The sequence below is a fragment of the Symsagittifera roscoffensis genome, chromosome 8 (genome assembly GCF_963678635.1).
Source record: "Symsagittifera roscoffensis chromosome 8, txSymRosc1.1, whole genome shotgun sequence".
Taxonomy (NCBI): Eukaryota; Metazoa; Xenacoelomorpha; order Acoela; family Convolutidae; genus Symsagittifera; species Symsagittifera roscoffensis.
Window position 1 is genome coordinate 13,013,791 of NC_087069.1, and position 16,772 is coordinate 13,030,562.

The 16,772-nt window shown below is 32.9% G+C and overlaps 1 protein-coding gene across 1 annotated transcript in view; it reads right to left on the minus strand.

Moving 5' to 3' along the window:
* Window positions 1–16,772, minus strand: part of LOC134853478 (carbonic anhydrase-related protein 10-like) — a 60,217-nt gene that overhangs the window by 26,851 nt on the left and 16,594 nt on the right. The window contains exons 2-3 of the mRNA XM_063869478.1: window positions 10,765–10,818; window positions 854–999 (exon numbers count right to left, since the gene is read on the minus strand). Coding sequence (XP_063725548.1) covers window positions 854–999; window positions 10,765–10,818 — 200 coding nt within the window. The remainder of the gene's footprint in view (window positions 1–853; window positions 1,000–10,764; window positions 10,819–16,772) is intronic.

Consider the following 16,772-nt stretch of genomic DNA (forward strand, 5'->3'; position numbering starts at 1 on the left):
CAGACAAACGCCTCTGCTAGCCAAGAGGCAATTTAATTTATTACGTCCAGTTTTTAGCTGTGGTCTAAATTCAGAATACAGTAACCGTTAAATGAACTTTTTTAACCATTGAAGATTTTCTTGTCTACCTTTTTTTAAAAACAAATTGCTTTTATGGGGCCATTTATGGTAATTCGCTTTCGTTTATTTTCAGTCAAATTCGTAGATTAAAAGACTAAGCCCAAAAAATGAGTTTTTTTTTGCGCATAGCAAAACTCATCCCAACTCAAAATCAATAGATGGAATTCGTTGAGAAAGTCATAAAACCAAATATGGCCTGAATACCACAACGATAGGAACTAAAAAATTCCAAATAGTCAAAAAAGTCTTTGTTTAAAGATTCCGTTGGTTACTGACTGACGTTTTTACGAGCTATTTTTTTGAAACTGCATTTAAGCTGATTTTTACTTCAATTGATTTTGCGCGACAAACATTATTTGATAGAGTCGCAAAGCCACAAAACAGTTGTATAAACATCGAGTCATTTTTTTCTCAATCTTTGGTTTAAAAATTTGCCTTCCACGAAAAGAAGAAGCAGAAAACAAAACTATTCACGTTAGTTTTTTTAATTCAAAAATGAGCTTGACAAATGGTTATGGCCTTCCTTTGCAAAATTTTTGAATCTATCAAAGCATATGATTGCAACTTTAGGCTTTTTTTTCATGGAGAGCAAACTTAACTTTTTTTAATCTCCAGCAAGAAACTTTACGTGAAAAAACTTAAAATGGAAGACTATTTTTTCTTATTGAAGGAAGTATTATTTTCATTTTAGAAAAAAGCAAAAAAGGGATGACTTTTAGAGTTTTTAACTCACGCTGTTGGTCCCTGAGACGTAAAGCAGCGACTGTGCAAGGAGGGGGTCAAATTTGACCTTGTGAGGGGGGATATCGACTGGAGATTGGAATTTTCCATCTCTGCAGATTCGCCAGTCTCTGTTCACAATACCCCAGTGGTCTGGACCTGAAACAAAAAAAATAAAAGGAGTCAAAAGAAATCAATGAGATCAAAGAGCTCGAAACAGGTCAAAACTGGTAAAAGAGGTCAAATTAGGTCGAAGGTTACTGCCCCGCATTTACGAAAAGTGAAAAAAAATCGATTATAATGGATTTTCGTGGTCTATAAAGTTGTAAAAATTATCGATTCCCATGTTACGTTCAGACAACAAAATTGGACTAAAAATGGATTTTTTCTAGTCAAATTCATTTTTTCTCGTCAAAACAAAATGCATTATAATTCATTTGGAATCCATTATAATGGATTTCATAACAAGTAGGAAATCTTATTCAAAAGGATTTTTTTTTTTCACTTTATTTTTGTTTCGCGCGTCGTGCAAAATTTTGCGAGAATTTCTGCATTTATCAAAATATGCGGAAACTTTGCAAAGCGGTTGTACGGCCTAACCCATTTCTAAGCCTATACTCAATTTGCACAAAGATTCCGTTAAGTCCCCCCTAACGTTTGCCCTTTTGCTCCCCTTCATGAACCCCCTTAGATTTTATAACAAGTAGGAAATCAAATTTAAATGGATTTTTTTCCACTTCATTTTTGATTCGCGTGTCGTGCAAAATTTTGCAAGAATTTCTGCGTTTATCAAGTTATGCGGAAACTTTGCAAAGCGGTTGTACGGCTTAACCCATTTCTAAGCCTAAACTCAATTTGCACAAAGATTCCGTTGAGTTCCACTGAACCCCCTCCCCCCACTGAACCCCTCCCCCCACTGAACCCTCTCCCCCACTGAACCCCCCCCCCCCCACTGAACCCACTCCCTTCCCCACCTGAACCCCCCACCTGAACAAACCCCCAACTTAATGAACCCACCACCCCTCTCCCACCTGAACCCACCCCATCCCCCACCTAAGAACACCCCCCCCCCCCCGGGGGGGCTGTTGTAAATGGGCAAACGCTAGGTGACGTAAGGGAAGGTGGCAAACGATAGGGGGTAATCGAGTAACATAAAAAGGAACAAAAAAATCAAAGTTAGGCAGAAAAAAACTTAAATTGAACAACATGTAACCAACGTAACCAACTTAAGCTTAAAACATAGAAAAGACCTTATGTGTGTTGAAATTCGTTATCTCAGTAAAGTGGGAAAAAATTGATTATAACTTAGTTTCATTGTCAGTGTCCACAAAACTGAAAAAAAACCATTAAAATGGATGAAAAAAAGGATTTTGTTGCCTCGAAAATATTAATATTATAAATCAATTTTAATTGATTATAATCGATTTGTTTTCATTTTTGTGGACACTGACAAGTAAACTCAATTATAATCGATTTTTATTCATGAAACTCCAATGCGGGGCGTTACTCAAGAAAATTGGCGACGTGCAGCACTTTCGGACAAAACAAGGGTAACTTGTTGCTCTGCGAATAGCATAGAAGAGTCCGATCTAATAACAATATAAACTTTATAAAATTATAAAGTAATTAAAAAGTACCAGAGTTTTCAAGTTAAAAAAAAAACTTTTTTTTTGCAAAATTTCAAAGTATTTTTAGAAATATTTTTGTTTCAAAAAAGTTGTGTCCGTAACAGCTGTATCTTAAGCAAAAACGGTAAAAATTAGAAACTTCTTTTCTCGATACTACAAATTTTTTTTGGAGCTTAAAGCATGGCTGAAGTTTCGTAACTTACAAGGTGTATTCGAAATATCAATTCTCTTCTGCAAATTGGGAGTTCCAAGTTTGCCAAACTATCTGTTTTGTGAACTAATTTATGCACACTTTAGAAACTTTTCATTTGATTGATTCTGAAAGCGTAACGCCAACTACGCAGCCTTCAAAACCGTTTGTTCTTTAATTAAAATGAAGATAGCTAAGAGCTTGTTTGTTTTATTTTGGCTGTTAAAGCCAAATCTTTTCGATACTCTTTAAAGGGCAGTCTGAGCATTCAGGGCTTTTCTTTGATACACAAGCAACCTTGTTTAAACCAATTTTAATTGATACCAAGCTTAGACTTGAATCCGAAAACGATTTCACGTTTCCGACTGCTTTTTAGGATCTATAGAAAAATTTTCGATCACAAGAAGTTATGCAACTTTATGAAAAAGGAAACCTTATTAGCCAAAATTCATTACGAGGCCAAATTCTGCACTGGATAGGCGCACAATTTTGGGTCCGTATGTTCCTGGAATCCAGAGACAAGTCTTTAATTATATTAATTTTGTGACGGAATGATCAAAGGAAATGGAAGAACAAAAAAAGAACAAAGGGAGCGTGCGGAATCCGCTTAAATTTCCCAAAAATCATAGTTTGACTTCGTAATATTTCGAAGATTTTCGTGAATGTCATCCTCCTTTTAAAAATCGATAAATTTAGAAAAAATAGATATTTGCAGCATAAAATAACTAATGAAGAAGAACAAACAGCGTACCTCTTTTCGATTTCAAATAATTTCTGAGTTGGGTTCCACTAGCCGCTTACATTTTTATAGCATCGCAGCACAAAAGTTATTGCATTTTGTCCGTAATGGCCAAAACAGTCTTCCTTGCAGACCCGGGTTGACCAAAACTTCTAATCATACAATTTCCAAATATGAAAAAACTATTTTCATACAATTTCTTACAACTCCATATGTACAAAAAATTTTTTGAAATCTACTTGATAAACATTTTTCCATATAGGCAAATTGTATGATAGGTGTATTCCATAAACCAAAATTTTTGATGATCTTTTTTTCTAAATTTAATTTCTCGAAAATTTTGGGTTGTGTTCGCAACCGAACGCAAGTTACAAATACCTTGGTTTACTCAAAGCTGGAGTCAAAAAAATTGAACGGTCTTGCATTTACAATGCATAGAAAACGACCTGAATTTTCATAGAGCTGTCTTGCACGGATAATATAACGAAAGAAACAAACTTTTAAATTTTCAAGGATGATTCTTTTTGAAACTTGAAGTCCCAAATTATCAGACATTTATCAGGACACACAAAAACATGCCATACAAAACAAAGAGTTTTAAGCGTTTTTGAAAAAAGTATTAGGCGGAAAAGAAAAACAAATATCCAATATTTGTTTATCCAGGACTACGTTATGCACAAAAAAATTAAGTTTTGCATTCCAAAAAAAATCATTTTTTGGAAAATTTTTGTTTGAGTACAAAATTTGAATTGCGGTTCGAAAAAAAAACAAAATTTTTTTTGCGGTAATTTCAAAATTAGTCGGAAAAGTTTGTGTTGTAGCTATCAAAAAAAAATGCTAGTCATACAATTTTCCGTAAATGAAAAATATGTGATAAGCTTTTTGTTTGGACAGAAAGCTTTTTCTCTTTAGAACCATATACCGACTTTTATGCTAAAACAAGAAAAAGTTCCCTGAAATTTTGCCGACACATACTTTTTTTTAGCAAAATGTATGAAATTTGTATGATTAGTATTTTTGCATAGTTTAGTTTTTGGAAATGTGTGATTAGCATTTTTGGTCTACAGAGGTCCAACCGGGTAAATCGATAAGAGGTAAAATATTGCTTTAAAATTGGGCTCAAGTCAATGATATCGATAAGATCATTCAAAAAAAAGTGTCTAAAATGACTAGTTGGAAAATGTGCAAAAAAAACACTCCGAGCAGAAGTTTTAGTCTGTCACTTTAACAAAAAAAACATATATCAAGCTTTTTCAGATTATGTTATCGTAGTTGGTTTGCAAAGAAAACGAAACTTAATCAGACTTTTTCGAACGACAGCCGTGTTACTACGGAAAGATGAAAATTTTTTTTAGATAAACTTTGCGTGTGATCCCACATTGATCAATTAAGAAAAACTTCAATGCAAAATTGGAAAATTTTATGCAATTTCCTCTATGAAATTCCCTCAGGAGGTTCAATTAAATTCTAAAAGACTATCGATGGGTTGAAAATATCATGTGGTTTTTGACAATGACACAGAAAAATTTTTTATTTGTTTTTCTGCTAAAAATAAAAGTTTTTTTTTGGTTCAAAAATTGATTTTGCATTTCCAATTTTAGTTCAAAAGGAGAATTCTTTGTTTTTCATATCTTATCGAACTAAATGACTGTCCATTTTTCAATAAACACGCTCCGCCCCTCTTTATCACACTTAATCTCCATTCAAAATTGGATTAGAACCAATTCATCCTTCATTTTCTAAATCGACACGCATCAACAGTTAAGAACAAATTTAACCAAATGGAGCTTGAACTAAACACACCTTTTGAGAAGAATTAGCCTCCAATATAAATCATATCAAAAACAAATTCACCTTTTATTGATACCGCCAAAGTGAACTGTTTTGCTTTCACTTCTTTAAAACAATTGTTGAAAAATCAACTCACGTTTTCACGGCCTATGGTTCGAAATTTCAAAGAACTCGATATTTTTTGTTGTTTTTAATGGCTTTCTTTTCATGGCTTTCAATTTTTTTGATTTAGGCTGGCCAGCAAAACATTATTTGCTAATTTGCAGTTTAAAATGGTTCGATGTTCGAATTGAGATTAGCTTGTTCGAATTTTGATGTAAATGTTTTAAAGCTCCTAAAGGTTTTTATTGTGCCTGGTCTCAAATTTAAAAAGAATTTCACCTGCGATCGTTTTTGTACTCATGAGAGTTAAAAGATAAATTAGGGATAACTATCGCACAAAATATTTCGGGCTATATCAGCGCGAAATAATCCTTCTTAGAAATCCGTTCAAATTGAATTGAGCCGAACTACTTGGTCTCTTTAGTACTTTCTTTTTAAAAAATATATCACTTGTAGCTTCCATAGTGCGTTGGCGGATAATTAAAAAAAATTTAAAACGCTAGATTCGAAAGAAAAAAATGGAATTGGATTTATTTCTCGGTTTAAGGTCGCCGGCTTTGCGGCAATAACCGGCTCTAAATTACGTATAGAGTCCTACCCTCCGTTGGCAAGCTCGCAACACGTTGGCGCGACTGCGGCGGTCACTATTATTGGCTCAATTGTCTTTGGCTGAATTGTCTGCATACTTTTGGCTGAATTGTCTGAATTTCAAATCAGCTGAATTGTCTTTGGCCGAATTGTCTGGACGCGAGCAAACTATATAGACTGCAAACACTCATAAAGCGAACAGTACTCTATAGACTTTAAAAATAATTGATGTTTTCAGGGCTTTTCCCTGATATGAGCAATTTATCAGATATTTGGTATCAAACTAATCAGTCCAGTGTCCTAATAGGTTGTCTAGGCCTTTGAAAAAAATAAACAAGGTTAAGTAACGAGATTTTGTTTGCATATCAGTTTAAAAAAGAACATTTTTTCAGAGCTGGGAAAAATATCTCAAAATGTTGATCCGCTACTTTGATTTTAGGCCATTGACCTAATTCTGTTGTTTTAAACCTTATTCATTGAGGATATAAATGAGAATCAAACTTCTCGAATCAGCAAAATTTCGGATACCTACAAAGCTGTTTTAGATAGCTTTGGATGAGACTTCCAATTTTTTTTCAAACAAAAACCTATCACAGACAACTGTTAAATTGGTCATTGATACCTCTCTCAAGATATAAAACAGAGCCTCAAAAATTTTGAACAAGAACAGGTTTGCCTTAATGTAAGAAACTGAACAAAATCAATTTGATTGCTCTAACCGCCTCTGGTTTATTACTTCTGTTATAACGAAAAAATAACTTCAAGGATTTTTAAATTCAAGCTAAAACCTCGAGCATTAGTTAGTTTTGTATCAATATCAGTACAAATTGAAATTTAAAAGCTAAACCGATACAACTTTTTTCTTAAAAAAAACCTGTAAAAGGTCAAAAAAATAAATTTAAAAAAAAGTGTGTTAAAAAAATGTCCGCAACCAGATAAATCATATCAGGATGCAAATCCTAACGTTTTGATGTTTTTAAGCACGTTTAAGTACGTTTTGATGAAACCTGTCGACTCAATTCAACAGCTTCATCTAAGATCTAAGACCATGTTGTGCTAAAAAATTTTCTAATATCATACAAGCTTGTTGATCTTTAAAAATGATTTGAAATTGAGTTGTTTTTTTTTGTATGAACACTAATTTTAAACTATCAAGTCTGTACTTAACTCGAAAACCATGACTAACTAAGCAACACTTGATATAGTACCGTAGAGACCTTCATAAAACAGAACAGATTACTTCAGCTTTGCATCGGCTAATTATTGATAAAATTTTCTGCTTATATTTGACCCAATGTTTCAAGTATACAACTTTATCACGACACCGAAAAATACCAAATAAAAAAATCCAAAAAAATGGAATGGTTTTACTATACTTATCATTGATACTCAACAAAAAAATAGTGTTTTCTATCACTGTATTAGTGTGCTATCAAGTCACTTTGAAAGTTGTAGCTTCAATAAATTCAAGCATTGAAAATTACAATTGCCAAACAGCTCCTTAAAACGAATGCAGCATCCAATGATTAGTCTAGCAGTGAAGATAGCCAACGGAACTAATTTTTATACCTAATAAAAATAATTTTTTGAGATATCAATTTTTGTGAATTAGAAAAGCATACGTTTCAAAGTCTGTTTGAGAAAAATAAACGTTTTAAAGAACTTTAATATAAAAGTTTTATCCAAGACTGCCAATAAAATTGCTAAAGACTCCTATGATCAAAGTTTTGACATCTGATGTTAATTTTGTGTAGATAATTACCAAAGCATATCAAAAAGTCGATTATGAGAGCCGTCAAAAGCTCCAATGATTAGTCGCAACACGTTGGCGCGACTGCGGCGGTCACTATTATTGGCTCAATTGTCTTTGGCTGAATTGTCTGCATACTTTTGGCTGAATTGTCTGAATTTCAAATCAGCTGAATTGTCTTTGGCCGAATTGTCTGGACGCGAGCAAACTATATAGACTGCAAACACTCATAAAGCGAACAGTACTCTATAGACTTTAAAAATAATTGATGTTTTCAGGGCTTTTCCCTGATATGAGCAATTTATCAGATATTTGGTATCAAACTAATCAGTCCAGTGTCCTAATAGGTTGTCTAGGCCTTTGAAAAAAATAAACAAGGTTAAGTAACGAGATTTTGTTTGCATATCAGTTTAAAAAAGAACATTTTTTCAGAGCTGGGAAAAATATCTCAAAATGTTGATCCGCTACTTTGATTTTAGGCCATTGACCTAATTCTGTTGTTTTAAACCTTATTCATTGAGGATATAAATGAGAATCAAACTTCTCGAATCAGCAAAATTTCGGATACCTACAAAGCTGTTTTAGATAGCTTTGGATGAGACTTCCAATTTTTTTTCAAACAAAAACCTATCACAGACAACTGTTAAATTGGTCATTGATACCTCTCTCAAGATATAAAACAGAGCCTCAAAAATTTTGAACAAGAACAGGTTTGCCTTAATGTAAGAAACTGAACAAAATCAATTTGATTGCTCTAACCGCCTCTGGTTTATTACTTCTGTTATAACGAAAAAATAACTTCAAGGATTTTTAAATTCAAGCTAAAACCTCGAGCATTAGTTAGTTTTGTATCAATATCAGTACAAATTGAAATTTAAAAGCTAAACCGATACAACTTTTTTCTTAAAAAAACCTGTAAAAGGTCAAAAAAATAAATTTAAAAAAAAGTGTGTTAAAAAAATGTCCGCAACCAGATAAATCATATCAGGATGCAAATCCTAACGTTTTGATGTTTTTAAGCACGTTTAAGTACGTTTTGATGAAACCTGTCGACTCAATTCAACAGCTTCATCTAAGATCTAAGACCATGTTGTGCTAAAAAATTTTCTAATATCATACAAGCTTGTTGATCTTTAAAAATGATTTGAAATTGAGTTGTTTTTTTTTGTATGAACACTAATTTTAAACTATCAAGTCTGTACTTAACTCGAAAACCATGACTAACTAAGCAACACTTGATATAGTACCGTAGAGACCTTCATAAAACAGAACAGATTACTTCAGCTTTGCATCGGCTAATTATTGATAAAATTTTCTGCTTATATTTGACCCAATGTTTCAAGTATACAACTTTATCACGACACCGAAAAATACCAAATAAAAAAATCCAAAAAAATGGAATGGTTTTACTATACTTATCATTGATACTCAACAAAAAAATAGTGTTTTCTATCACTGTATTAGTGTGCTATCAAGTCACTTTGAAAGTTGTAGCTTCAATAAATTCAAGCATTGAAAATTACAATTGCCAAACAGCTCCTTAAAACGAATGCAGCATCCAATGATTAGTCTAGCAGTGAAGATAGCCAACGGAACTAATTTTTATACCTAATAAAAATAATTTTTTGAGATATCAATTTTTGTGAATTAGAAAAGCATACGTTTCAAAGTCTGTTTGAGAAAAATAAACGTTTTAAAGAACTTTAATATAAAAGTTTTATCCAAGACTGCCAATAAAATTGCTAAAGACTCCTATGATCAAAGTTTTGACATCTGATGTTAATTTTGTGTAGATAATTACCAAAGCATATCAAAAAGTCGATTATGAGAGCCGTCAAAAGCTTAATTTGATAAAAACAAAAAGATTTTTAGAAAAATTTTTGAGTGTTCCTAACTAACTAAAAAAGAATACAAAGAATACTAAGCTATTCTACATCAAATTTTTTGAAATTTGATTTATAATACGTTGAACAAAAGAGAAACCATCGGCTATAATCACAGCTAAAAATTATTTGTTTCTTCTTGTGCATATGTTATCAAGAACTGTGAGATTATTAATAAATATCAAATACTCAAAATTATTAAAAATATAACTGACTAAGTGACTTGAATTCTCAGTGTTACACTTAATGTATTCGCAAAGAGACTTTAAAAATGTTCTCTGGAATGTTTATCAATTAGGCGAAAAAAAACCTAGAGTTTTGTATCAATATTCAGTGTGAAAGTCAGACATTACCCGAAATCTGTAGTGGCATCCTTCTGTTTGATTGCTCCGATATCATCAAAGGAAAATGTGCCTTGCGGTGTTTCTATTTTATTAAGCTAATTTCAATAAGCTTCATACCTTAATTCAGCTACCTTACAAATTTCTTACGTTTCTAACTCCCTGAGTCGAAAACGATCGGTTCAAAATTAAAAAAAAAAATTTAAGGACTAATGCATATCAAGTTTTCTTTTACTGGTTTTCACAATAGATAAAATTTTTATGAAAGTGAGGCTGACTTCTGTAAAAGAAAACACGATGAGATTTCTTTTTGAATTTTTTTTTGGAAAAAAAAGAAACGATTATGTTTGCGAAAGTTTTTATTTTGCGCAAATTACAGTTTTTGGATTAATTTGTTCACCTTTATGACATATGCTGACTTTCTAATTAATAGAACATTTTCTGCAAAATATTTTACATGAGTTAGGTTGCTGGAATAAACTCAATCTATAAATTTAATCATCCTGATTTTCAAATTTAGTATAAGCGGTTCTAGAAATTTTCGCAACCTCTCCGCTTTGCAAAAAGATGTGCGAGCCTTCAAGAATGCGTGTTATTATTTTTTGTATACTAATTATGTTGACCAGATTCATTTTGTGCTTCAGCATCGTGAATCTTTTTGCTAGTGATGAATAAAATAAAAATAAATTGGAAATCGTCTCCCCATCTGTTTTAAGAAAGCTCTAGACGCTATTCCCCCACCCTCTTCACGGAACTATAAGCAATCATATTTGTCAAAGATGTCGTAAAGTAGTACCAAAGGGGGAACCTCTGGGTTGTCTGGGGATCCAATTTCTGAAGGCCCCCGGGGAGGGGGGCGTCTTTCCCAAATGCACTATTGATTTTTGGTATTCCAACACTCTCGTGACTCACCTCTGTCCGAGTTCTTGTCGTATTCCCACCAGTCGGCCCAGGTAGTCGGCACATCTGAAAACACAGTAGAGTTTTCGGAAACATTAAGATTTAGATTTAGTTATTCAAGTGAAAAAGTATCATTTGGTCATTGTATGATCATGACTTTTTCTCAGGGCTCTTTTCCAGTCCCTTCCTTTTAATTTTTTTTTTCTGAAATTTAATATTTTAAAGTTTATTTAAAATGAATTCTAATAGTAAGAATTAAATCAAATTTTGTCTGCGTGAACAGGTGAACAAATGTTCACATTTCTTACATGTAAAATGGAGTGAGTGTGAACATTTTTTTGAAAGCTTTTTTTAATTTTAACAAGGTAATTCGCAGGCTCGAAACAGGGTTGTAAATTGTACCAAAAAATGTACTTGGCTGACTGTGAGCCTGAAAACAATTTATTATGACTATTAATTGTGCGTATGGATTATAGTCAAATTTCCTCTTTGTATATCATAAATAATCCTCACAATCTGTCCCTAAGAAGGTCTTTTTATGGGTTGACTGAAAATAGCTTTGAAAGCCAGAAATCTGTATTTAGGAATAGTAATAGGCATACACTTTTCCTTTTTGCCATATTTCCTACGCTCGTATTACTCGGAACAAACCCTGTCAGATAAAACTAGAAAGAAAAAATTTTGCCCAGTTTCTGGGAAGTTTTTCAATAGAATCTTCATTTCGCGCCAATCAAACTTGATCTAGTTTTTGTCGGAGATTTACTTTGAGAAAAAAAAATTGCATCATTACAACACACATCCACACAAATTTTTTATCGGAACTTAATCAGTGTATCCCGGGGTTGAATTTAGGTACAGATCATCCGATTAATAATGCTTTCAACACTTTTTGCAGGAAAGCCGAGCAACGTTACGTGGTATATTTGGTACGTGTAATAATAGGTTTACTAATAGGTAATAAACATTATAGGATTAGTTTGAAGAATGGTATCTGCATATACCTTTTTTTCCAGCGGATTTTTTTCCAGGAAAATGGTCTAGATTTATCTCTTTATTCTGTTTGAGTTGATTGATTGCAGCATTTCTAAACTCACACCCACCTAACATTCCTAATTTGTGAATCCATTTGTTTCTTTTTGAAGGATTACATCGTTTTCCAAAACCTACTCCGCTAAATGCGCTTGCGGATTGGCGTCACGTAATGCGACTTGATAGTAAGCGGTACTTTTACTAGCTCCAGTGAAAAGTGAAACACTAAATCTATACCGGTATCAACAATTGAAAGGGCGGTATCTCATTGCGTAAAAAATAACTAACTGTGATTGATATTTTGTAATTGACTTTTATTTCGCGGTGAATCAAATCGAGTTTTTTCAGGCCATCAAAACGACAAGAGTCAATATTCCTCTCGTATTTTTAAATCTACCATCCCTTGATTCAAAATCACTCAACTTGAACCCAAAATAGTTGAAAGACAGGGCAAGTTCCAGACTAATATAATAACACCGCCCTCAAAATGACATTAAGTTGTAAAGTGTTCGCAAGTTGGCGCTATCTGCTATGATGGTTGCAGTTACAGGATTTCTCTTTCAATTCCCCCTCTGGAAATGGGTTATTCAATACTAAACCCAATTTGTAGGCTTAACCGTTGATATAGAGAGACGGATGATTTTTATTAAGTTGCAGGGGAGCATGTCAAAAAGATCCATATTTTAAATTACGAACTCATTTATCCTGTCTAAACAAATCGTAGCAATTGGAAAAGTTCACACAACTATTAAGCTTCTAGTTCGGTTACCGTTCAAAAAACGATTTGAGCAGTCAAAACAGAGTTTAAAATAGATTTTAAAAAAAGGTTTTTCCATACAGAATTTGCAGGACGAAAAGAGATATTCTCAAACAGCAGCAAGTTTCAAAAACAGAAAATGGTTAGCAGAGGTGCATAACTTCTTATGGCATATTTTGTTCAGTAGAGATGCAGAAAAGGTTTTTCAAATATGTTGCGCAAAGAAACAATCATGAAAACAACCGGGCATAACCAATTATAGTTGGTCTAATTCAATACTGAAATTGCTAAAAAGAGAATAATGCAATCTTCTCTTGATCATCAGTGTGCTGCTGCAAATCAAATTGCTGATGCAAACAGTGACAAAAACAACACTGCATATCAAAGCAAAGTGAATAATTAGAAGTGTCTCTTAGGGAGCTTGGAATTATATTGGAAAAAATATAGATAAAATGGAATAAATATAGATAAATGATAGTCAAGTTGCAGGAGTTGTGTCGACTAGGAATGAGTCGAATCATATATCTAATCAAAGCCCCTTTAGTCTTAAATTGAACGATTTTAAAGAATTATCAAAAAGATTTTCCAATGTCGAAAAAACCGGCTTGAAATTTTTGATTTTTTTGTCTAATTTCGAGCTAATAAAGCTAGCGAGAATGTTTAATTTTTTTTGTTTTAGTTTGACTCGAGTGAAATTTGTTTTTGGAGGTTTATCAACACAACTTTGAGAAGCGAAAAAGTCAAAGTTTCTGCAAAAAAAAGCTTAAGAAAAAAGATTATTTTTTAACTTTGTTAATGATTTTTTTCTTTTTCCGGTCTTTTTTATATATGAAGTGTTGTCGAGTTGCCTGTTTTTCTTTGACTGTCAAATATGCCTACAAAGTTGTAGTTTTTTCTCATTTCTTTTATCACACCACGCACAAAAAAGGACACAAACTTGAAGAAAAATGTGTGCTCTTGAGACTATGGTCGGAACAATCAGTGCTACTTGCACACTAGCCAGTTCTCTTTGTTTCTTTTTGGAATGATTTTGAGTCAAAACTGTTTGCCGTTTATGCGTTTTAGGGTCGCGTTTATTATCTTGAGTTGAACAAAGTAGCAAGTTGAAACCCCATAAAATCACAAATAGTAAAACCAGGCACGCAGAGCTGTATGCAAGTATTTTGTAATTTAATTGATTGTTTATCAATACATTTTTTTGTATAGTCTGAGAGCTAATGATGTCCTGAGAAGAAACTTTCGTTCCGACCAACGAAAATGGAGATGAACTTTGTATTCGGGTGTGTTTTAGATTTTTTTTCTTCTTTTTGTTTTCCATGCAAAATCAGCTACCACAATGAATCATGATACTGGGTATTGGTTGATATATCATATTAAAGCCCTATCAGTCGTGATTCGAACGACATCAAAAAATTTCAAGAAGTTTTCCAGTGTCGAGAAAAGCCGATTAGAGTTTTTTTGTCTAATTTAGAGCGAATCATCAGGCTTACATTAGCTTATTTATATTTAATTTAAGCCTTGAAAATTTTGATTTTTTTTTGTTTTTCTAGTTATTTGTTTTGTGGTTGAAAATTTTTTTTACAATCTGCATACTTTACAATGACTGACGAAAATGCTTAAACTCTACTTTTTTCGCTCAGATTTTTTTTATCACTCCAAGCTGAAAAAAACTACACTAATCAGAAAAAGAATTTTTTTGTGTTTTTTAAGAACGGTCGGAACATTGTGTGCTATTTGCACAGCAACCGGCTCTCCTTGTTTCAATTGTAATCACATTCGTATAAAAAAAATTAATCGTTTTTTTGCCCGAAAATTAAACGTATCACTACGAGGCCAAACTGTGCACTGAATAGGCGCACAACTTTGTATCTGTATGTTCCTGGATTCCTCAATATGCTAAAACTTTGTCAAAACGATCAAAAAAATGTATAAGAACAACGGAAACGTCCTTGTTGCGGAATCCACTTACAATTCACAAAATGCACAGTTTGGCCTCGTAATGATTTTGGTGGATAGGCAAAACAATAATTTTAGTTAGTAGATACAAAAAATATTGAGCTATTAAATTACTGAAGAGCTCAAAACTTTCGCACTCCACTGGTGTAAGCAAACGAAATGTTTTATAGTTTTACCAAAGTTTTCAACGAAAAAGTATCTGGACGGCCAAAAAATAATCAAATCTACTTCTTTGAAGATGCCTGAAAACAAATGATCAAAAACCAAAAAAAAACAGATTTTGTTTGTCGCCATCAAGATTTTTTAGTGGAAAGTTTTTGGCGAAAAAAAACTTGTTTGTTTACTGCAGTGGAGTAATGCTTTGTTGCCAATTTGTTTTATTAGAAACTTTTTGCATTTTTTGAAAAAAATTTAAGCTCTCAGTTAGTAATTAGTGAACAGTTTGTATCTCAATACTTGTTTCTATCTATACATTAAACAAACTACATTACCTTTATACCAAAGTTTTCGTTTTCAAATTTAAAAAAAAAAACCTTCATATCTATTTGGTACAAATGTGGTCATAACCGTGAATTAACTTTTCACTTGACCTCAGAGCATCAATATCTTTCAGACTATACAAAAAAAAAATTGAAACTTGTCTGGAGAAATGAAGACGGTATTTCCTCTTTTTCTACAAAACTGAGAAGGAAAATCCGGATCTGAAATGACAAGCTTCCAAAATTGACACCTCACTGAAGAGATCAAGTTTTTAGACGGCATATCTCACTGTCTCAACTGAGTATCAAAAATAACATGAACGAAAGAAGTTGAACACGATATTAGGGCACAAAAAGTGAACAAACTGCATTTTTCTGCAGATGACGAAGTTAATTCGAACTTTAAAAAAAACATACAATTTGAGACATATGGCTCAAAATAAATAACTTTTCTCTAAACTTAGATTTTTAGATACATCTTATTTTCACGCCCCTTTGCTTATTAGCTCCCATATCATTTATCACTTAGAAAACTAGATTCTTTTTTAATAAAAAAAATCAAAAGCTAGACGTTTAGTTTCGCAGGGCAGCAGACTGATTTGCAGCAGCAGACTGATTTGCAGCAGCAGATTGATGATCAAGAGAAGATTGTACTATTTTCTTTTTTTATCAATTTCAGTATTGAATTAGATCAACTATAATTGGTAATTTAACCAACCAAGTTTTTCGTATCTATGATTAAAAGGCGATTTTCACCAGCTAATTTGAATCAAACCGGGAAGTGAAAAAGAGCGTTCTGCTTGAACCGGTTTTGACCCGTAAGATCAATTCCAGTTAAAGACATAAGGATTCTATACAATTAACATCTTTAAGCAAGGGCGGTTCCAGATTTTCTCGAGGGGGGTGGGTATTTTCAAAAATTTTGTCGATTTTTTAGGTCCACCAAATTATTTTTTCAAGCTCTCCCAAAGCACTAAAAAGACCCTATTTTTGCCAAAATTTCTGCACCGCAGGCAAAGTTTTGAAAAAACAGACCAAAACGGCTGTTTTTAGGCACTTTCTGGAAAATTTTGACTAAAAAATGCGTTTTTTTTTCGGCGCGCACTCCCCCTTAAAATTACTATATATTGGCGCCCAAGGCGCCTTTAGAAAACTTTTAGGATCTGTCACCAAAAACGAATAACTCGAAAAATGATAAAGGGGGACGTTTAAGGTTGGCAGGGGTCGAATCCCTGAAGAAAGGCGTCCTCTACTCCTAAATCCGCCCCTGTCTTGAAGTCAGTTTTTTTTCATTATTGAAAGAAATTTTCTTCGAAAAAAAGTTTCTGCATTAACTAGCGCTGGAAACTCTTTAAGTATTCATTCCAGTGGTTCTTTACATCAGCTCAATCAAAACCCAGTTTTTTTTCAGTTATCCAATGCTTCAAAAAGTACGCGATAGCTTGAAAAAAGTGGCAGAGCTTGAAAATTTCATTAGGCTAGCGTAATGAACTTTTAATTGCTCGGATCTTTTTGGTTAACTTGCACATCTACTGGTTACTATTTTTTCAACTTAGAATAATTTTCTTAAACTTTTTTCAAACGTTTTTTTGTTTTGATAAGGTTTCCTGGTCAGTGAACTTTTAAAACATCTTGTGAACTATACACGCTACAAAAAATTTTGAAGGTCATAAATGGCGATCAATCTTTCTACGCCCCATTTTTACTTCCTTCGTCACATGTTTTTCATTAAAGGACAATTTTATTAACTTATTGAATCAATTGCATTTTTGACAGCTCATTAATTTGCACATGTGAAC